The 22,438-nt window shown below is 38.0% G+C and overlaps 1 protein-coding gene across 1 annotated transcript; it reads right to left on the bottom strand.

Annotated features, from left to right (window-relative positions):
* Nucleotides 1-279: 279 nt before the first annotated feature.
* LOC132527670 (patched domain-containing protein 3) lies at nt 280-21,926 on the bottom strand. Its single transcript, XM_060163595.1, has 4 exons — nt 20,868-21,926; nt 19,673-19,794; nt 3,671-3,816; nt 280-1,040 (listed from the first exon to the last, which is right to left on the bottom strand). The coding sequence occupies exons 1-4, from the start codon at nt 21,924-21,926 to the stop codon at nt 574-576; spliced, it is 1,794 nt and encodes a 597-aa protein (XP_060019578.1). The 3' UTR covers nt 280-573.
* Nucleotides 21,927-22,438: the final 512 nt, after the last annotated feature.

Below are 22,438 nucleotides of genomic sequence, written 5' to 3'. Positions count from 1 at the left end.
TTCTACTATTGCAGAATACTGATCAAAATATATGAACGCCTGGTTATACACCATTAGGGGAATTTCACACTTTTCGGCCATGTCTCGGAACTGGAGTAACATCAGCTTCTTATTGGTTGAAGAAGAAACACCCATGGTCTGAATGAAGGCCCGGGAACAGATGATTTCCTGTGATGATGTAATGTTAATATCATACATAAAAAGTGGAGAATCTATTACAAAATTGGGAATATTTTTTACAAAAGTTATCATTTACATCGTGATGGTGGTTTTCCATATATTTCACATATTCTCGTAATCAAAACTCTGTAAGATTTTAATCTACATAGTCACTGTTTTCAAAATCTACAAGACATTTTTCCAATTTTTGCCTAGCATCTCCTTCCCAACAGTCAAGAGCTTCAGTAACAATAAGCATAACCCTGGGACCATAAGTTGAAAAATGTTCTTCTTCTACATTAAAATACGGTGTGATGTAGGAGTCATCACTTGCCAAATTTCAGAGGTCTAAACCTTTCTGCACTTGGAAACACCCATATATACTACTTATGATGTACAAAATGTATACAAGCACTACAAAAACTTGGACTCAGTGCTTGTGAGAAAAGGACCAAAATAGTCTCTAAAGAACAAATTCATTGGGCGGATATCAGCTTTATGTTTGTCTCGGAGAGAATTACATGGGAGGCCGCAGGGCTTTTTTAACGAGGAACATTTTTGGTCAGGAGTTTCTGGTTTCTTCAACCAGCATAGACAAACTACTTCTCTATTACCATCCAGGGCCATAAATGCTCCAAAACAGGTGATGTTATAAAAATAACAAAAGAGAAGGGTTGTTCCTGTATAGATGCAGAAGTACTGTACGGACCTGAAAGAGGTCATAATTCCTGTATAGAAGGCCAGGATGTTGGTGATGGTGGTGATTGTAATGGACACTGCCACTTTTGAATAGACATTGGACATCCGTTCTTTTATGCTATCCATGAGGTTGGTCTTCTGCCAGGCAGAAATCATGATAAACATGTCATCGACCCCAACGCCTGTTAAAAAAAGAAACAGAATCTTCATACATATGAACATCCATTAAACATTAAACAGATCAGTTCACACCATTTCTTTGTCCATCTCTTAAGGTCTTATTTATCTTCCTCAATCTGTGTTTTGATACTTCTTTCTGTGATCCTTTCTCTGGTTGCCTCTGAATCCACAGCAGAACTTATCGCTCCTTGCTCTGTAGTAGCTCTGTGCTTTGCACGTACTCCTATTTGCACAGAGCACAGTATACTCTACTCCTAGTCATCATTTAGGGTGTTTCAATGATGAGTCAGGAAACCTGGCTGCTCGGTGTTAGGTGAAGTGGGATTAGCAATGTATCCTTGACTCCATTAGAATACTTGAGAGACCATTTTCTCCCATAAACCATTTTATTCTAGTGCAGTAATGTTGAGCCAACATACTGTTGCTTAAAATATGAGCTGGATTTATCTGTTCTACAGTTAGCATCTAGCTATCAATGTGCTGATTGTAGAGGCACCCCATAGTTTATAGACACACACACACACACACACACACACACACACACACACACACACAAATGCAGTTTTCCTGCTAGTCTGTTTTTGATACCCAGAAGGCTATCATTCAAACTTCACTTGCCCAGGTTAAGGCATTATCACAATAAAATGCAGGCTCTCTTGAGATCAGAAATATGCACCAAAGTAAATATTAAGAATCCTTTACATATTAAATGCCTACTAAGGTAATCAGTCTTTTCCACAATGACGTTTCCTGATTGGTTTGGAATAAAGAGGACAGGAGAACATCTGAGGACTTTGAAACCATCAATGAAGGCTAGGAGAGGAGGACCACAGAGAAGAAATAGGATTACAAAGGACAGCATGAGCATGTTGCAGACAAATTTCGTCTGCCTCAAGCTTTCTACTGCTTTCATTCATGTACACCTCTGTTTCTGTGTACATTGATACAAAATCAGTACTTGGAACTAACATGCGGTACGAGGGCCTACACTGACACAGGTTTACGTAGTGTGTCATAAACTGCATCCCGACACTCCCCCTGCTGCCAGCTTTGTGGATTTCAGTTGTATTCAGCTGAACAAAAGGGAAGAATCAGAGGTACTAAGGACGACGAATAAACTCATTGATATTTATTAGGTATTTAAAAACCAGTTTTTTCTTTATAGAACCTTGTTCAAAAATTGTCCTCGTATATTTCTTGAGTTACTGAAATCACAACCCCCACACACACACACTCATACACACACACACCCCTACACTCATACTTCAATGTATACACAGACAGTATGAAGATGCTTTATATTAAATCGGTTGCATAGATTTTAACTATAGTTATGTATGACTGTGGGAACACTGAGAGCTTTCTTATATTTTAAGTGTGAGTGTGTACTAGGAAGGTTTCCTCCACTGTCTCCCCTAAGAAATCAAATATTATTTCTTCCAAGTTGCCTACTTTCCAAAATATAAACATATTTATCTTCTCATGCTTATTGTAAAATAAATCCTGAAAGTACAGGAAAATGTAAAGAAAAAATTTAAACAACTGTAATTCCACCCTTCGGGGATAATCCTTGCTAATATTTTAAGTATAGCCATCCAGAATTTGCTCTATACAAATATACACATATATTTGTATATCTATTTTAAACATCTTGTTTCATAGCTAGCATTTTTCATTTAACACTTTATATCTACCTCTTTTTAAAGAGTGAATAGGATTCCAAAACTTTAATATGCTATGTTTGAGTGGACCGATCCCATGTCGATATGGGATTAGGTTGTTCTTGTTTTTTCCTATTCTAAATCACACTGAAATGAAATACACGTTCTACTTTGTGAGCACTTGTCCAATAATTAGGACAAACTCCTAGAAGTGGAGTTGGCAGGTCAAAGGTATTCCCTTTTAAATTTTTAACTCTTTTGATCTGTTGCAAAGTTGTATTTTAAAAGTGCACCAATTTACAAACTTCCCCCAGCAGAACATGAGTGTTCATTTGCATACAACATTCCCCAAACCTTTAATCTTGCTAATATTCATTAATAAGAAAAGAAAACAAAGGTGTCTCACTTTTGTTTTAACTTGTATCCCTTGATTTACTGAAAGGTCAAATATTTTTTCTTATATTTTCAGTGACTAGTATTTTGGATTTTGTGTGTGTGTGTGTGTGTGTGTGTGTGTGTGTGTGTGTGTGTGTGTGTATGTGTGTGTGTGTACTGCCTGTTCATGTCCCTGGTCTGTGTTTTTCCATTTGGGGTACTAGATTTTTCTAACTCTAAAGACTCAGAATTCCACCTGATTTTCTTCTTTCCTGATACCCCATTTTGGTATTTTTTTCAGTGACTAGTATTTTGGATTTTGTGTGTGTGTGTGTGTGTGTGTGTGTGTGTGTGTGTGTGTGTGTGTGTGTATGTGTGTGTGTGTACTGCCTGTTCATGTCCCTGGTCTGTGTTTTTCCATTTGGGGTACTAGATTTTTCTAACTCTAAAGACTCAGAATTCCACCTGATTTTCTTCTTTCCTGATACCCCATTTTGGACCTGTAGAGCCACCTAAATATACTTATTCTGCTTAATCTACACAATCCCCTTGCATTATCCACCCCACACCCCCACATACACAATGTGCAGCCTCACCTAGAATAAGAAATGGTGAATTTGCAACTATGATCACAAATGGCACCCCAATGTACAACATCAGGCCAAAGCCACTCACCACTGCCAAGGCAGCAGAAATCACTCCAAAGGCTGCAACCCACATTTTGTTTCGTATACAGTCACACCTGTAAATTTGGAGGGAAAAATCATGGAACTTGTAGTGGTAGCTTCCATACTGAAATTCCAGCAATTCATAACATTCTTGAATTGGACACCTATACAGAGCCCTCTTGGGCAATAATTCTCATACCTGTCTGCTGGAGAAGTTTAATTTCCAGGCACTAGCCCAGACCAGCTGAAAAAAAAAAGGGAGTTTGGAGACAGAAAATTTGGGAACCTGTACTTTTATCAAACTATACTGGTTGATTCTTACACATCTAGCCAAGCACAAATCCACTGACTGGCATTTCAGGACCACAAAGATATACTAAAACACTGCAGATGGTTAATTCCACTCTGATCTTCAAAGGAGTGTGAATGGAACGCAACAGCAAATGGAAGTACCTATATCCAGTTGTCTTCTCACCCACCTGTGACTCCAGTTAGCCCTAAACATGATCCTAAATAGCTCCTGTATTTCAAAGCTGGTTCAATATGTATCTGGCTAACAAAAAGTATGAAAGCCTCCTTCTAGAAGCAAAAAGAACTACAGCCTGTGGAACAAAAACCACATTCACAGAAAGATAGACAAGATGAAAAGGCAGAGGGCTATGTACCAGATGAAGGAACAAGATAAAACCCCAGAAAAACAACTAAATGAAGTGGGGGTAGGCAACCTTCCAGAAAAAGAATTCAGAATAATGATAGTGAAGATGATCCAGGACCTTGGAAAAACAACGGAGGCAAACATCAAGAAGATGCAAGAAATGTTTAACAAAGACCTAGAATAATTAAACAACAAACAAACAGAGATGAACAATACAATAACTGAAATGAAAACTACACCAGAAGGAATCAATAGCAGAATAACTGAGGCAGAAGAACGGATAAGTGACCTGGAAGACAGAATGGTGGAATTCACTGCTGTGAAACAGAATAAAGAAAAAAGAATGAAAAGAAATGAAGACAGCTTAAGAGACCTTTGGGAAAACATTAAACGCAACAACATTCGCATTATAAGGGTCCCAGAAGGAGAAGAGAGAGAGAAACGACTCAAGAAAATATTTGAAGGGATTATACTCGAAAACTTCCCTAACATGGGAAATGAAATACCACCCAAGTCCAGGAAGTGCAGCAAGTCCCATACAGGATAAACCCAAGGAGAAACACTGTGAGACACATACTAATCAAACTGGCAAAAATTAAAGACAAAGAAAAATTATTGAAGGCAGCAAGGGAAAAATGACAAATAATATACAAGGGAACTCCCATAAGGTTAACAGCTGATTTCTCAGCAGAAACTCTACAAGCCAGAATGGAGTGGCATGATATACTTAAAGTGATGAAAGGGAAGAATCTACAGCCAAGATGACTCTACCCAGCAAGGATCTCATTCAGATTCGATGGAAAATTAAAACCTTTACACACAAGCAAAAGTTAAAAGAATTCAGCACCACCAAACCAGCTTTATAACAAATGCTAAAGGAACTTCTCTAGGCAGGAAACACAAGAGAAGGAAAAGACCTACAATAACAAACCCAAAACAATTAAGAAAATGTTAATAGGAATATACGTATCGATAATTACCTTAAACGTCAATGGATTAAATGCTCCAACCAAAAGACACAGACTGGCTGAATGGATACAAAAACAAGACCCATATACATGCTGTCGACAAGAGACCCACTTCAGACCTAGGGACACATACAGACTGAAAGTGAGGGGATGGAAAAAGATAGTCCATGCAAATGGAAATCAAAAGAAAGCTGGAGTAGCAATATGCATATCAGATAAAATAGACTTTAAAATAAAGACTGTTACAAGAGACAAGGAAGGACACTACATAATGATCAAGGGATCAATCCAAGAAGAAGATATAACAATTATAAATATATATGCACCCAACATAGGAGCACCTCAATACATAAGGCACCTGTTAACAGCTCTAAAAGAAGATATCGACACTAACACAATAATAGTGGGGGACTTTAACACCTCACTTACACCAATGGACAGATCATCCAAGATGAAAATTAATAAGGAAACACAAGCTTTAAATGACACAACAGACCAGATAGATTTAATTGATATTTATAGGACATTCCATCCAAAAACATCAGATTACACTTTCTTCTCAAGTGTGCACAGAACACTCTCCAGGATAGATCACATCTTGGGTCACAAATCAAGCCTCAGTAAATTTAAGAAAACTGAAATCATATCAAGCATCTTTTCTGACCACAATGCTATGAGATTAGAAATGAATTACAGGGGAAAAATGTAAAAAACACAAATGCATGGAGGCTAAACACTATGTTACTAAATAACCAAGAGATCACTGAAGAAATCAAAAAATACCTAGACACAAATGACAATGAAAACATGACAATCCAAAAGCTATGGGATACAGCAAAAGCAGTTCTAAGAGGGAAGTTTATACCTATATAAGCCTACCTCAAGAAATAAGAAAAATCTCAAATAATCTAACCTTACACATAAAGGAACTAGAGAAAGAAGAACAAACAAAACCCAAAGTTAGCAGAAGGAAAGAAATCATAAAGATCAGAGCAGAAATAAATGAAATAGAAACAAAGAAAACAATAGCAAGGATCAATAAAACTAAAAGCTGGTTCTTTGAGAAGGTAAATAAAATTGATAAACCATTAGCCAGACTCATCAAGAAAAAGAGGGAGAGGACTCAAATCAATAAAATTAGAAATGAAAAAGGAGAAGTTACAACAGACACTGCAGAAATACAAAGCATCCTAAGAGACTACTACAAGCAACTCTATGTCAATAAAATGGACAACCTGGAAGAAATGGACAAATTCTTAGAAAGGTATAACCTTCCAAGACTGAACCAGGAACAAATAGAAAATATGAACAGACCAATCACAAGTAATGAAATTGAAACTGTGATTAAAAACCTTCCAACAGGGGCTTCCCTGGTGGCGCAGCGGTTGAGAGTCCGCCTGCCGATGCAGGGGACATGGGTTCGTGCCCCGGTCTAGGAAGATCCCACATGCCACGGAGCAGCTGGGCCCGTGAGCCATGGCCGCTGAGCCTGCGTGTCCGGAGCCTGTGCTCCACAACGGGAGAGGCCACAACAGTGAGAGGTCCGTGTACTGCAAAAAAAAAAAAAAAAAAAAAAAATCTTCCAACAAACAAAAGTACAGGACCAGATGGCTTTACAGGTGAATTGTATCAAACATTTAGAGAAGAGCTAACACCCATCCTTCTCAAACTCTTCCAAAAAATTGCAGAGGAAGGAACACTCCCAAACTCATTCTATGAGGCCACCATCACCCTGATACCAAAACCAGACAAAGATACTACAAAAAAAGAAAATTACAGGCCAATATCACTCATGAATATAGATGCAAAAATCCTCAACAAAATACTCGCAAACAGAATCCAACAACACATTAAAAGGAGCATACACCATGATCAAGTGGGATTTATCCCAGGGATGCAAGGATTCTTCAATATATGCAAATCAATCAATGTGATACACCATATTAACAAATTGAAGAAGAAAAATCATATGATCATCTCAATAGATGCAGAAAAATCTTTTGACAAAATCCAACACCCATTTATGATAAAAACTCTCCAGAAAGTTGGCATAGAGGGAACCTACCTCAACATAATAAAGGCCACAGCAAACATCATTCTCAATGGTGAAAAACTGAAAGCATTTCCTCTAAGATCAGGAGCAAGATAAGGATGTCCACTCTCACCACTATTATTCAACATAGTTTTGTCCTAGCCACAGCAATCAAAGAAGAAAAAGAAATAAAAGGAATACAAATTGGAAAAGAAGAAGTAAAACTCTCACTGTTTGCAGATGACATTATACTATACATAGAGAATCCTAAAGATGCCACCAGAAAATTACTAGAGCTAAGCAATGAATTTGGTAAAGTTGCAGGATACAAAATTAATGCACAGAAATCTATTGCATTCCTATACACTAATGATGAAAAATCTGAAAGAGAAATTAAGGAAACACTCCCATTTACCAATGCAACAAAAAGAATAAAATACCTAGGAATAAACCTACCTAGGGAGACAAAAGACTGGTATGCAGAAAACTATAAGACACTGATAAAGAAATTAAAGATAAAACAAACAGACGGAGAGATATGCCATGTTCTTGGATTGGAAGAATCAATACACTGAAAATGACTCTACTACCCAAAGCGATCTACAGATTCAATGCAATCCCTATCAAATTACCAATGGCAATTTTTACAGAACTAGAACAAAAAATCTTAAAATTTGTATGGAGACACAAAAGACCCCAAATAGCCAAAGCAATCTTGAGGGAAAAAAACGAGGCTGGAGGTATCAGGCTCTCAGACTTCAGACTATACTACAAAGCTACAGTCATCAAGACAATATGGTACTGGCACAAAAACAGAAAGATAGATCAGTGGAACAGGATAGAAAGCCCAGAGATAAACCCACGCACATATGGTCACCTTATCTTTGATAAAGGAGGCAAGAATATACAGTGGAGAAAGGACCGCCTCTTCAATAAGTGGTAATGGGAAAACTGGACAGGTACATTTAAAAGTATGAGATTAGATCACTCCCTAACACCACACACAAAAATAAGCTCAAAATGGATTAAAGACCTAGATGTAAGGCCAGACACTATCAAACTCTTAGAGGAAAACAAAGGCAGAACACTCTATGACATAAATCAAAGCAAGATCCTTTTTGACCCACCTCCTAGAGAAATGGAAATAAAAACAAGAGTAAACAAATGGGACCTAATGAAACTTAAAAGCTTTTGCGCAGCAAAGGAAACCATAAAGAAGACGAAAAGACAACCCTCAGAATGGGAGAAAATATTCACAAACGAATCAACGGACGAAGGATTAATCTCCAAAATATATAAACAGCTCATGCAGCTCGATACTAAAGAAACAAACCACCCAATCCAAAAATGGGCAGAAGACCTAAATAGACATTTCTCCCAAGAAGACATACAGATGGCCAAGAGGCACATGAAAAGCTGCTCAACATCACTAATTATTAGAGAAATACAACTCAAAACTACAATGAGGTATCACCTCACACCAGTTAGAATGGGCGTCATCAAAAAATCTACAAACAACATATGTTGGAGAGGGTGTGGAGAAAAGGGAACCCTCTTGCACTGTTGGTGGGAATGTAAACTGATACAGCCACTATGGAGAACAGTATGGAGGTTCCTTAAAAAACTAAAAATAGAATTACCATATGATCCAGCAATCCCACTACTGGGCATATACCCAGAGAAAACTACAATTCAAAATGACACATGCACCGCAATGTTCATTGCAGCACTATTTACAATAGCCAGGTCACGGAAGCAACCTAAATGCCTATCAACAGATGAATGGATAAAGAAGATGTGGTACATATATACATTGGAATATTACTCAGCCATAAAAAGAATGAAATCAAGTCATTTGTAGAGATGTGGATGGACCTAGAGACTGGCATACAGAGTGAAGTAAGTCAGAAAGAGAAAAATAAACACCGTATATTAATGCATATATGTGGAACCTAGAAAAATGGTACAGATGATCCAGTTTGCAGGGCAGAAATAGAGACACAAATGTAGAGAACAAACGTATGGACACCAAGGGGGGAAAGCAGTGGGGTGGTGGTGGTGGTGGTGTGATGAATTGGGAGATTGGGACTGACATGTATACACTGATGTGTGTAAAACTGATGACTAATAAGAACCTGCTGTTTAAAAAAAATAAAAATTAAAAAAAAAAGTAAAGCCTCCTTCTAAAAGATTTTCATACTCTCCTCTGATGGAGAAGTGGGCTCTAGAGAAGTGGCTACTAATTGCAAAAAATATGTGATATGTACTCCATTTTGAGTAACACAAGCTATGCCTGTTTCTTGGTTGGACCAACAGAAATGGGAATACATACACAGCAATTAAGGAATGGGTTTAACACTTTTCCTCCCAATACTCATGACTTTACATTTTAAAATACTGACAACAGCCTCTGGTTTTCTACTTTACTCATTTGCTAACTGCTCCAAAACAAATGACTGATACCTGCCTCTAGATATTTTTAGCAGGAGAGAGAAACTAAGTCTGGTTTGAAAACTGGGAGAGTCAACTAAGCCAATGGAGCTACTGATTCCAAAACAGCAAGAATATAACTAAAGACCTTATTCAGGCAGGACCACATTAAAATAGCTAAACTTTCTTATTACTACCAAAAAAAAAAAAAAAAGAACCTACACTGTGCCTGTATCTCACTTTTTCTCAAACTGCTGATGCTGTCAGTTAAACTCAGGGCCCAAAAATACACACACACAACACACACACACACACTCACACAGTCTCACTCCAGAGCAAAAGTAAATGTCTTCGTTATGACAAACTTTGATTATAACAAACACTTCTTAAAGTAACAATACTGGTTTATAGGAGTTTAAGATAAGAAAGTAACACAGATGAACTGTGAAATCAGAAAGATTAATGAGGATAAAAGCTACATGTGACATGTTTATCCCCATTCCCTCTTTCAGGTTTCTGGATTTTGTTGGTGTAAATTTTTCAGAGGATGGGGGAATGAAGTAGTTTATTGGCTAGAGTGACTTGACTTTGACTAGTTGCTGTGTTGACTTTTTCTAAATGACCTTTATTTTAATGTTCAATAGGCAATGGAGGGAAGATGTGAATGTAGAGCACTGTTTGGTGAACACACTTGCAGATTTTCTAGTCCCCAAGAAGGACCTTGGTTAAGCAGTTTATCAGAATGACTTAGGAGAGTCTTAGAACTTTAGATTCCTACAGTCCTGGAACACAGCTCTGCAGATTCTGATCTATAGGTTTGTAGAGAAGCTGCAGAATCCAAGCGTCTAAAAATGTCTTCATATGATTCCAATGCTCAGGCAGTTAGGCATCACTGGCAGCAAAATGGCCAATTTTCTGAATTTTCTATTCATTTAAGGGGAGGCTAAATTAGAAATCATCCCACTTAGAATACAATCTATGTATACGCTTGGTGAGGGATCCACATCTTCCTTGAAAGATAATGATGTCTATCAAGACTAAAGAATAGTTTACAGTGTATTTGAATCCGAAAGATTCTCTGGATTTTTTTCTGAAATTGATCTCACATTTGGTGTAAGTTTTGTCATTTCCAAAATGTCAGACAATTTTGAAATAGTCTGGAAGCTCAACATACCAGTACTTACTATAGAATGAAGTTCAATTTGGAGTATACCTTTTGAGAAAGTCTTACTACTGTTTAAATGACTTCACTGCAAGACAGTAAATATGGAACCACAAAATGTGTTTGAATAATGGTTCTGTATGAGGTAAATGCATGTAGGCAAGGAATAACTTTCATATATAAGTGTGTGAGACAGGCAGGATGAGGATATCTTAGGGACTGTCTAGGAGGCCCCACCCAGAACAGAGATAAGATTCTCAGTGATAACAGAGAACTGGGAGTGAGAGATGTCAAGGAACTTACAAAAGCTCTCACAGGAAAATCAGTTGTATATTCAAACCCAGAAAAAGCATCTATTAGACCATCACTCAGCATGTATGGCTTGAGAATCTTCCTCTTCCCTTTCCTCTTCTCCTTGGGCATGTTCCAACCCAGGAACTAGTACAGCAAGATAAGAAGTGATAGAAGAGGGCAGGGAAGCCCTTTTTTCCCCATAAAAGGCTTTCCCATGCAGTGTGCTCCAGCTAAGAGAGGGGGAAACCTCAGCTTCAAATCAAGTTACCACTTTTTGTTTATTACATGGACATGGACATTTTAATTCTGATTGGAGGACTCTGTCTTACCTAAGAATGACAATGAAAGTCACAGGGCCTGCCTCAGTTTTTATGGGGCAGAGGAAGAACTTGCTCTACCTACAAAACTTAAAGGGAACAGAGGGAGATGAAAATAAAGTTGCTTTATGTTTACACCTCATGTGTCCTGTGTGTCCAATATGTTGGTTATATAAGCATAAAAAGTCTTCAAAGACAAATGTAAGTCATTTTCTAATTGCCTTCAATATAAGATTTTCTGCATTACTATTCACAATTATTTGCTACAGATAAGCAAGAATTGACATAACTTTGTATATTCAGAACCAACTATCCAGTAGAAGACTTTTGTCAAACTAGTTCTTGGTACCTTATAGATTCCGTACTAATTTAAAAAATTATTTATCCTACTAACTTTAACACGGCTGAATTTTGCTTTCCTTCTTCCCCCCTCCCTCCCTTCCTCCCTTCCTTCTTTCCCTTCTTCCTCTTTTTTTCTTCCTTCCTTCTTTTTTCATTTCTTTATTTTCTAAGGGATGTGATCTTCCTCTCCAGAATAACAAAGTAATAAATTAGCCTACTGACTCTAAAGATGCACCCGGTGTGGTTACGTCCCTTTACCTATTGGAGCCTCACATCTTTCTCCACCTTAAACTAGAGAGTTAAATTATATCATTTTCCCCCAAACTTATGTACTTATGAGAATAAGTTGGAGAAATTTTTGAAATATAGATTTTCAGACTTAGCCTCCAGATACTTGATTCAATAGGGCAGGGTCTCAGAATATGTGGTTTTAGGGCTCTCTCTGTGACTCTGATGTGAGAATCATTAGAAAAATATTATTTGTGAGGTTCTTTCTACATCTAAATTCTACTTTGTTTTTGGCTTATATTTTTCATATTTTAGCTTTCCGGCCATAAGAGCTCAAACTAACCCTAATGCCTAGATAACAAGTGCTTAACAAAGTAAACTCCACACCAGAACAATGGAGATGCCCGTGTCAATTAAATTAGAGCTTACTTTTTTGTATAGTTAAAAGTACTAGTTCAAATTTATAATAGAAATAAAGACTTGTTTCTTAGCTCTATCAGCATATCTGCCTCCAAATGACACAACTAATCATAACTGGCAAACATGTAAGGTAATAAACATATACGAAACAAACAAAACCAGCCAAAAGTTCTTGTTACTATTCCATTTGATTGCATACTATTGCTAATGGGCAACATTTGTTTTAAGTCATTAGGTTTAAAAAATAAGAGTTTACTGCTAGACATCAGAAAAATGTAGAGTAAGAATTTTCCATTTCTTGCCTCCCAACCGATACATAGAAAAACAAGCAGAAGTTGTCAGAACCAACTCTGTGATCTCTGGAAAACAGTCAAAAGTTTACAGAGGGCTGAAAAAAAAAAAAAAAGGCAGGGGGCCTTTAAAACAGTAGGAAAGTTTGTAGTGAGTTTATATGCCCTACTTCACCTCCCTCTCCGGTGGGATAGAAGTTTTAAAGTGGCAGTGACAATAAAGTGGCAGATGTGTTAAACTGGCCATAGTCTTAAAGTGACAAGAGTCTTAAAGCTAAGTCTTAAAGCAACAGCAGTCTTAAAGCATCAACAGCCCATGTTACCAGTGTGGGACTATGTCCTTATTTCTGGAAGGAGCAGAGCAGACCTTATTCACGTAATATTTTATATATCAGTTCTAAACTGCCTAGGGACTACCTGAAGGACTGATGCAAGGCACTCCTCTGTTTTGTCTAACACAAAACTCAGGTTGAGAAAGGTGGAAACACCACAAACTGAATAAACAAACTTCACATGCATAGGGCAAAAGATTACAGCCCAAACATACAAAAGACTGCCTAAGGCAGAAGCTGGGGAGCATTTCTCTGGGAGTTTAGAATATTCACAAGTGCCTGTGTATACTGGGGAATTTAGAAAGTCACCCAGGGCAAGATATAATGCTCAAAAAGGACTTAAGACACTAAGCTTTTCACCTATGGCTAATCCCCAGTCATGGCATAACCCTGGGTAAGTGTTGAAGGAGAGTCCAGGCACACAACCATTTTGAAAAGACTGCGAGAGCTCCTGGAATGCAAGGAAATTTCTGTCAAAACACTAGCTGAACACAAGCTAAGGAACGGGACTTCAGTGACAACATAAACAAGGAATACAATCTTTGCAATAATAGTTTGGGAAAGTCACTAAGAAGATCAACTACTACAGTATTAAACAAACAAGCAAACAAACATCAGGAAACCCTGGGGAGGTAGGAAATCTGATTTCCAGTTACCACATTATAATAGTCAAATGCCAAGTTTTCAACAACAACAACAACAACAAAATCCCAAGGCAAACAAATAAATAGGAAAGTATTGATCAGGCAAAGGAACAAAATAAATTGACAGGAAAGACAGAGACAGGACCTAGTAGATAAAGACTATAAAATGCTGTCCTAAATAAGCTTAGAGAACTAAAGGTGAGCACTGACAAGGATATAAGGAAAATAATGTATGAACAAAGTGATCATTTAAATAAAGAGATAGAAAAAAAACTTAAAAGGAACTAAAATTCTAGAGCTGAAAAGTACAACTGAAATAAAAAACAAAACACTAGAGATGTTCAATAACAGATTTAGCAGGCATAATAAAGAACCAGTGAACTTGAAGATAGGTCAATTGAAATTACTGAGTCTGAGAGGCTGAAAGAAGTAAGAAGTGAAAACTACCTCACTGACCTGTTAGATTCCAGCAAGCAAACCCACATACATATAATGGGTGTCCCTGAAAAAGAAGAGAGGGGAAAAAAGGCAGAAAGACTATTTAAAGAAAAATGACTGAAAACTTCCCAAATTTGATAGAAGACATGAAGCTACAAATCCAAGAAACTTAACAAATTCCAAGTAGGATAAACTCAAAATGATCCACACCAAGAGACATAATCAAACTATTGAAAGATGAAGACAAAGACAGTCTTGGAAGCAGCAAGAAAGAAGCAACTGATCACGTACAAAGGATACTTAATAAGTATCAAGGTTGATTTCTCATCAGAAACCATGGAGGCCAAGGACAATGGATGATATTGAAAGTGTTAAAAGAAAAACCGATCAACTTCAAGGCAGTGTCCAGAAAACTCTCCTTCAAATATGAAGGAGAAATTAAGACATTTACAGATAAAGAAGAGCTGAGGGAATTTGTTATCACTAGGCCTGTCTTATAAGAAATGCTGAAGGAACTCCTTCAGATTGAAATGAAGGAAAAAGAAAAAGTAACCGAAGTCATGAAGAAATACAGATCTCCAGTAAAGGTAAATACATGGGCAAATACAAAAACAAGTATTATTGTATTTTTGGTTTGTAACTCTACCTTTTACTTCCTACAGAATTTAAAAGACAATGACATAAAAATAACTATAAATCTATGTTATAGTGCATACAATTTATGACAACAACATAAGGGAGGGAGGACAGAGATGTATAGAAGCAGCATAGTTAAAAGTTAAGTAGGTATTAATTTAATATAGATCATTTTAAATTTAAGATGTTATATGAATCTCCATGGTAACCACAAAGAAAGTCTCTAAAAACCATCACAAAAGGAAATGAAAAAAGAATCAAAACAGCTCACTAGAAAAATAGAAACTAAACATAAAAGAAGGCATAAATCAGGAATTCACTGGTCCAGTGGTTAAGACTTGGAGCTTTCACTGCCTGGGCCTGGGTTCAATCCCTGGTCGGAGAATTAAGATCCCACAAGCTGGGCTTCCCTGGTGGTGCAGTGGTTGAGAGTCCGCCTGCCTATGCAGAGGACACGGGTTCGTGCCCCCGTCCGGGAAGATCCCACATGCCGTGGAGCAGCAAAAAAAAATAAAATTAAAAAAAAGAAAAAGATGAGTATTAAAGAAAACATCCCACAAGCTGTGCAGCATGGCCAAAAAAAAAAAAGGCATAAGTGGATGAAATGAAGAACAATAAGCTATAATATATATAGAATAGAAACAGCAAAACAGCAGGAGCAAGTCCTTCCTTGTCAGCGATTATTTTAAATCTAAATAAATTAAACTTTCCAATCAAAAGGCAGATATTGTCAGAATGGATAAAACAGCATGATTCAACTATATGCTGTGTACAAGAGACTCACTTTATATCCAAAGACATGAATAGATTGAAAGTTAGAGGATTTAAAAAGATACTCCATATGAATAGTAACCAAAAGAGATCAGGGGTGGCTATACTGATATCAGACAAAAATGGACTTTATTTCAAAAACTGTTAAAAGAGACAGAGGGACACTATATATTGATAAAAAGGTCAATGAATCAGGAAGATATAACAACTATAAACATAAATTAACCACAAAACAGAGACCCAAAATATATGAAGCAAATATTAACAGAATTGTAGAGAGAAATATATAGCTCTACAGTAATAGTTGGCAAATTCAGTACATCACTTTCAATAATGGATAAAACATCTAGGCAGATAATTTATAAGGAAAATGAAAACAAACATACAAAATACCATAACTTATGAGATGTAGTGACACCAGTGCCCAGAGGTAAATTTATAGCTACATTAAAAAAGAGAAAAGATCTCAAACCACTTTGTGGATTTAGACATCTTGTGGAACCAGAAAAAGAAGAGAGAACCTAACACAAAGCTAACAGAAGGAAGAAAATAATAAAAACTAGAACAGTGATAAATTGAGAATAGAAATTGAGAATAGAAAAACAATAGACAAAACCAACAAAACCAAAAGTGGTTATTGAAAAAGATCAACAAAATTGACAAACATTTATCTAGAGTGACAAAGGAGAAAATAAAAAAGATACAAATAACTAAATCAGATATGAAAGTGAGGACATTACTACTGAACTTACAGAAATGTAAAGGATTATAAGAGACTACTATTAACAACTTATGCCAACAAACTGGATAACCTAGATAAAACGCACAAATTCCTAGAAATACACAAAGACCTAAACTGACTCAAGATGAAATAGAACATTTCAACAGACATGTAACAAGTAAAAGGATTGAATCAGTAATCAAAAACCTCCCAACAAAAAAAGTCCAGGACCAGATGGCTTCACTAGTGAATTTTACCAAACATGTAAAGAAGAATTAATACCAATCCTTTTCAAACCCTTCCAAAAAGTTGAAAGGAAGGGAACACTTCCTAACTCATATGATGAGGCCATCATTACATTGATATCAATTCCACACAAAGGTATCACAAGAAAGCTACAGATAATACTTCTTATAAATATAGATACAAAAATCCTCAACAAAATTCTAGCAAACACAATTCAATAGCATATTGAAAGGATTATACATCATGACCATATGGGATTTACCCCAGGAATGCAAGAGTGGTTCAACATGGGAAAATCAATCAATGTAATACGCCACACTAATGGAACAAAGGATAAAAACCACATGATCATCTCAAAAGATGCAGAAAAGGCATTTGACAAATTCCAATATCTTCTCATGATAAAAACACTCGAAAACAAGGAAGGAAAGTTCCTCAAAGTTATAAAGTCAATAATGAAAACTGCATAGCTAACATCATACTCAATGGTGAAAAATGGAAAGCTTTCCACCTAAGATCAGGAACAAGATAAGGATGCCCACTTTCACCAATGATATTCAATATTGTACTGGAAGTGCTAGCCAGAGCAATTAGACAAGAAATCGAAATAAAAGGAATTCAAATTGGAAAGGAAGAATTGTAACTATCTCTTTGCACAGATTATATGATTATATATATGAAAAATCCAAAGACTCCACAAGAAAACTACTAACGTTAGTAAACAAATTCAGTAAATCTGCAGGTTATAAGATAAACACACAGGATTCAGCGGTTTCTATCCATGCACAATGAACAATCTCAAAACGAACTTAAAGAAGTAACTCCATTTAGTGTTTTAAATAATGAAATACTTAGGAATGCATTTAACCAAAGAAGTGAAAGATGTGTATGCTGAAGACTACAAAACATTGATGAAAACTAAAGAAGACCTAAATTAATGGAAAGACGTTCTTAGTTCATGGGGAGGAAGACTTAATATTGTCAAAATGACAATCTCACCTAAGCAATCTACAGATTCAACACAATCTCTATCAAAATTCCAATGGCGTTTTCTTCCAGAAATGGAAAGGTCAACACTCAAATTCACAAGGAGCCCTGGATATCCAAAATAACCTTAAGATGAAAAAAAAATGGACAGCTGAGATTTCCAGATTTCAAAACTTATAAAAAAGCTACAATAATTAAAACAGAGTGGTACTAGTATATGGATTGACATATAGACCAATGGACTAGAACTGAGCATCTGGAAATAAACCCATACATCTACAGCCCATTGTTTTTTGACAAGGATGCCAAGTCCATTCAACTGGGAAAGAAGAGCCTCTTCAACAAATGGTACTTGGACAACTGAATTTCCACATGTACAAGAATTAAGTTGGACCCCTACTCCACATCACATACAACTATGAATTAAAAATTGCAATCACCTAAATTTCAGAGCTAAAACCATAAAACTCTTGAAGGAAACACAGGGTAAATGTGCATGACCTTGGACTTGTCAATGGATTCTTAGATATAACACCAAAACACAAGTAGCAAAAAGAAAAATAAATACGTTGAATTTCATCAAAATTAAAACTTTTGTGCATTAAAGGACATTATCAAGAAAGTAAAGAGATAATCTACAGAGTGGGAGAAAATATTTGCAAATCATATATCTTGATAAGGATTTAATATCTAAAATATATAAAGTACTCATCAAAAATAGGACTCAACACAACAAAAGGACAAACAATTTCATTAAAAATAGGCAAATGTGGGAATTTCCTGGCAGTCCAGTGGTTAGGACTCCACGCTCTCACTGCCAAGGGCCTGAGTTCAATCCCTGGTCAGGAAACTAAGATCCTGCAAGCTGTGTGGCACAGACAAAAAAAAAAAAAAAGGGCAAAGGAACTGAATAGACATTTCTCCAAAGAAGATATACAAATGACCAGTAAACACATAAAAAAGATACTTAACATCATTAGTTACTAGGGAAATGCAAATCAAAACCACAATGAGATGTCACTTTATACCTACAAGGATGGCTATAATCAATAAAACAGAAAATAAGTGTTGGTGAGGATGTGGAGAAATTGGAAAACCTACACATTGCTGGTGGGATATAAAATGGTGTAGCTTCTGTGAAAAATAGTTTGGTGGTTCTTCAAAAAGCTAACCAGAGAATTATCATACAACCCACTAATTCTACTCCTAGGTATATGCTGAAAAGAATTGAAAACAAGTTCAAACAGAGATTTGTACACCAACGTTCATTGCAGCATTATTCACTATAGTCAGAAGACGGAAATATTCCAAGGGCCCATAAACAGATAAGTAGATAAAATGTGGTATATACATAAAATGGAATATTATTCAGCCATAAAAAGGAATTCATGCTACAACATGGATAAACCTTGAAAACATTATGCTAAGTGAAATAAGCCAGTCACAAAAGGACAAATACTGTATGATTCCACTTATATGAAATCTCTACAATAGGCAAAATCATGGAAACAGAAAGTAGATTAAAAAGTAACCAAGACTTGGGGGAGACAATGGGGAGTTATTGCTTAATGGTTACAGTTTCTGTTTGGGGTGATGGAACATATTTATAAAGAGATAGTTGTGATGGTTGCACAACAGTGTGAATGTAATTAATGCCACTAAATTGTACACTTAAAAATGGTTTTTAGGGACTTCCCTGGTGGTCCAGTGGTCAAGACTCCATGCTCCCAGTGCACGGGGCCCAGGTTGGATCCCTGGTCAGGAAACTAGATCCCGCATGCCACAACTAAGAGCCTGCATGCCACAACTAAGAGCCCACATGCTGCAAATAAAGATCCCATGTGCCGCAACTAAGACCTGGCATAGACAAATAATTAAATAAATAACTGTTTTTTAATGGTTTTTAAAATGGTACATTTTATGTTACATATATTGTGTATACATTATATACATATATATTACCACAATAAAATATTTTTTAAAGTTAGTGTTTAAAAAACTAATAAAATTCTTTTACCTGTAGCATGATGTGATTGCAAATAATATGATTAGAAGGTATGCCAAGTGAAACAAGGGGACCACTGTCATAGAAGTTGGCTCAAATTCCAGTTGTCTAGAAAGTGATGTAAAGTAGACCATCTGCCACAAAAAGATACTCAGATAAGTAACTTTTAATTCCGATATTGTGTGTGTTACAAATGATATTGAAACACTATAGCTTATTGACTGAAACATTAAAATTCAGTAAAGAATCAAACTATGTGGATTATGATTTTAGAATAAAGAAGGTAATAAAGATTTGCTTCTTCCCACAAATCTCTGGCATGCTTTCCAAAGTTTATTTCAAAAATCTAAAGTTTAAAACTCCTGAATATATGAAATCTGAATCTTATATAAAAAAATCATTGATAACTATAGACATTTTGGCTTTTCTAAATTTTTATTAGGTTGTTATCTTTTACTATTTTAACTGCACAAATATCATTTCATTAAGGACTGGGTATTCAAAGGCTTTTTCCAGAAGGTGTCTCACTTTCACCAGTTTTGTTCAGAGTATTAGGTTGGCCAGCCCAGCAATTACTGAACAGCTAACATGTGCCTGGCACTATGCTATAATTTACTTTTAAAATGCTCAGCATTCTTTTTCAACAAAACCATGGAACTTTTGCTTATAGATTTTTTTTTTATTCCACTGAACTCTAAACAAATTTTAGGGGGCTCCCAGAAACAGCAAAGACTTTAACTAAAAGTAAAAATGTCAAAGTAATTTGACCAGAAAACCAACTAAACCTTAAGATCAATGTCTGTACTGAACAGAACAACCTTGAGGATGTACAATTTGTGTTTTTCAGCAAAATGTTACCAAGGATTTAAGATTTCTGGCTTTTTTTTTTTTTTTTACGTCTTAGCTCTCTTTTTTATTTTATTTTTTAAAAATTTTGTTGTATAGTTGATTTACAACTATGTGTTAGTTTCAGGTGTACAGCAAAGTGAATCAGTTATACATAGGCATATATCCACTCTTTTAGATTCTTTTGTGGCATTCTTCAGTGCGCTATGTTAAGAAAGTTGGATTAAGGACCAAATACAGCAGAACACACCCAGCTTCAAGTCAAGGGCTCCATCAAGTAATTAGGGAGTGCTGTTGGAAAAGTCTTCTTATCCCTCCCACCTTCTCCTGGCCTCCCTGTAAAGCCCCAGCCGCTAGGTACCTGGATCTTCTTCAAGGCCAGACTCTTTTCAAGGTTGCCAACTTGGTTCAGGAAGTGGATCAGCCACGCCTTGCTGCGTTCGCTGTCCTCTCCTTCGCCAGTCTTCAGGTAGTACTGCAGCCGCATGGCTTTGGCCTCCAGGAGTAACTGGCTCAGTCCCATGCTCTTGCCTAACACAGTTCCTCCAAGGATGTTGGCCAGGTACACGACTTGGCCGGCTAGGCTGTAGATGGGGAAGGTGATGTTTTTCAGGTTGAGGACACTGTTCGTTTTCCAGGCGAACAAGAGTGGGTGGAACGGTACACAGTAGCCCTGGTTCTTCGAGTACACCTCATTGTAGAGGATCTGGGTTCCGTTTGCCTGTGTCACAGTCAAAGCCTGAACCGCGTCGTCCACTTCACTAATTTCTGATAAGATTTCTTGTTCCAGCAGCGAGTTGGTGTTGGAGACCACTAGAATGGAAGCATAATTGACCCCGGTGCTCTTCCTGGCGATGGAGAAGAGATTGGAGTCGTTGGCGGTGAAATGTCCCTGCACGAAGCGTCGCTCAGCCTTGGCGGGGCTCCCTATCGGGGTGTACTGCTCCTCGACGTCTTCTTCTTCCTTGGGCAGGTGAATCAGGCCAGCGCCGAGGACGGCCGTTAAAACCATGGGCAGCAGAAAGAAGATCCAGGGGTGCGAGCCCACCTCCCATCCCAGCCGCCGGAAGGCCCGGGAGAGCGGCACCTCCAGGCCGTCGGTGTGGCAGCGGGGCCTCTCGGACACTCCGTTCTCAGACTCCGACGCCGGCAGAGGCTGCGACTCCGGCGGGGCCCCTGCGCGCTGCCCCGCAGCCCAGCCCAGCTCGAGCCCCTGTCCCGGACCCGACGCCGAGACCGGCTCCGGCTCGGGCTCTGCAGCCGGGAGAGGCTCGGAGCCGGGCCCTGCCGGCGGCTGCGGCCAGCTCTCCGAGTCCGGCCCCGGCCCCGCCTCCGGCCCCTGCGCTACGGGCCCCGGTTCCTGCCCCGCCTCCCGCCCGGGCGCCGCCTCTGGCGCAACCTTAGCTGCATTAAGGCTCATTTCCGGGAAGGAAAGGCGACGTTCTCAAAGAGGACAGCAGATTGGAAGGGCGCTGCTGGACGGAGCGCCCATCTCCAGCCACCCGACGGTTTCCTGGAGAAATTCTGAGGGAGTCTGTTTGAGCCCAGGCTGCTCGCGCCCGGAGGCTGGAGCTTTGCTGGCGGCCACATGGTAGCCTAACCAGCCCCAAATGTGTCCCTGCGCCCAGCCTCTCACGATTCAGTGAATACAAGAAACACGTGTTACAGGCGAATGGAATCGTGCCTGTCCTACAGGACTCACAATTTATTGGCAGAATTTGGCTGGTTCACGGTCGCCCCCCCCCGCACGCGCGCGCGCGCACACACACACACACACACACACACACACACACACACAAATGGCACAGATATGTCATGTGTTCTAAGTGGCAGCTTTTACCTTTGGGCGGATCATCCAGAAGCATGGTTCTCAGGGTAAGGCTTTGGTGAACCTGGTACACCTAATTTAGTTGTTTTTATTCTTTAACTACA

This window comes from Lagenorhynchus albirostris, chromosome 1 (genome assembly GCF_949774975.1).
Source record: "Lagenorhynchus albirostris chromosome 1, mLagAlb1.1, whole genome shotgun sequence".
Lineage (NCBI taxonomy): Eukaryota > Metazoa > Chordata > Mammalia > Artiodactyla > Delphinidae > Lagenorhynchus > Lagenorhynchus albirostris.
Note: the sequence above shows the minus strand (reverse complement) of the source record. Positions and strands in the feature narration are given on the sequence as shown.

Excerpts from the sequence above, each read along its gene's own strand:
- LOC132527670 (XM_060163595.1), bottom strand. The coding sequence starts at position 21,926 with ATGAGCCTTAATGCAGCTAAGGTTGCGCCAGAGGCGGCGCCCGGGCGG. Across the intron at positions 19,795-20,867 it reads TGGCCTTGAAGAAGATCCAG|ATGGTCTACTTTACATCACT; the intron begins GTACCTAGCGGC and ends TTTTTGTGGCAG. Across the intron at positions 3,817-19,672 it reads GCAATCACATCATGCTACAG|GTGTGACTGTATACGAAACA; the intron begins GTAAAAGAATTT and ends CCAAATTTACAG.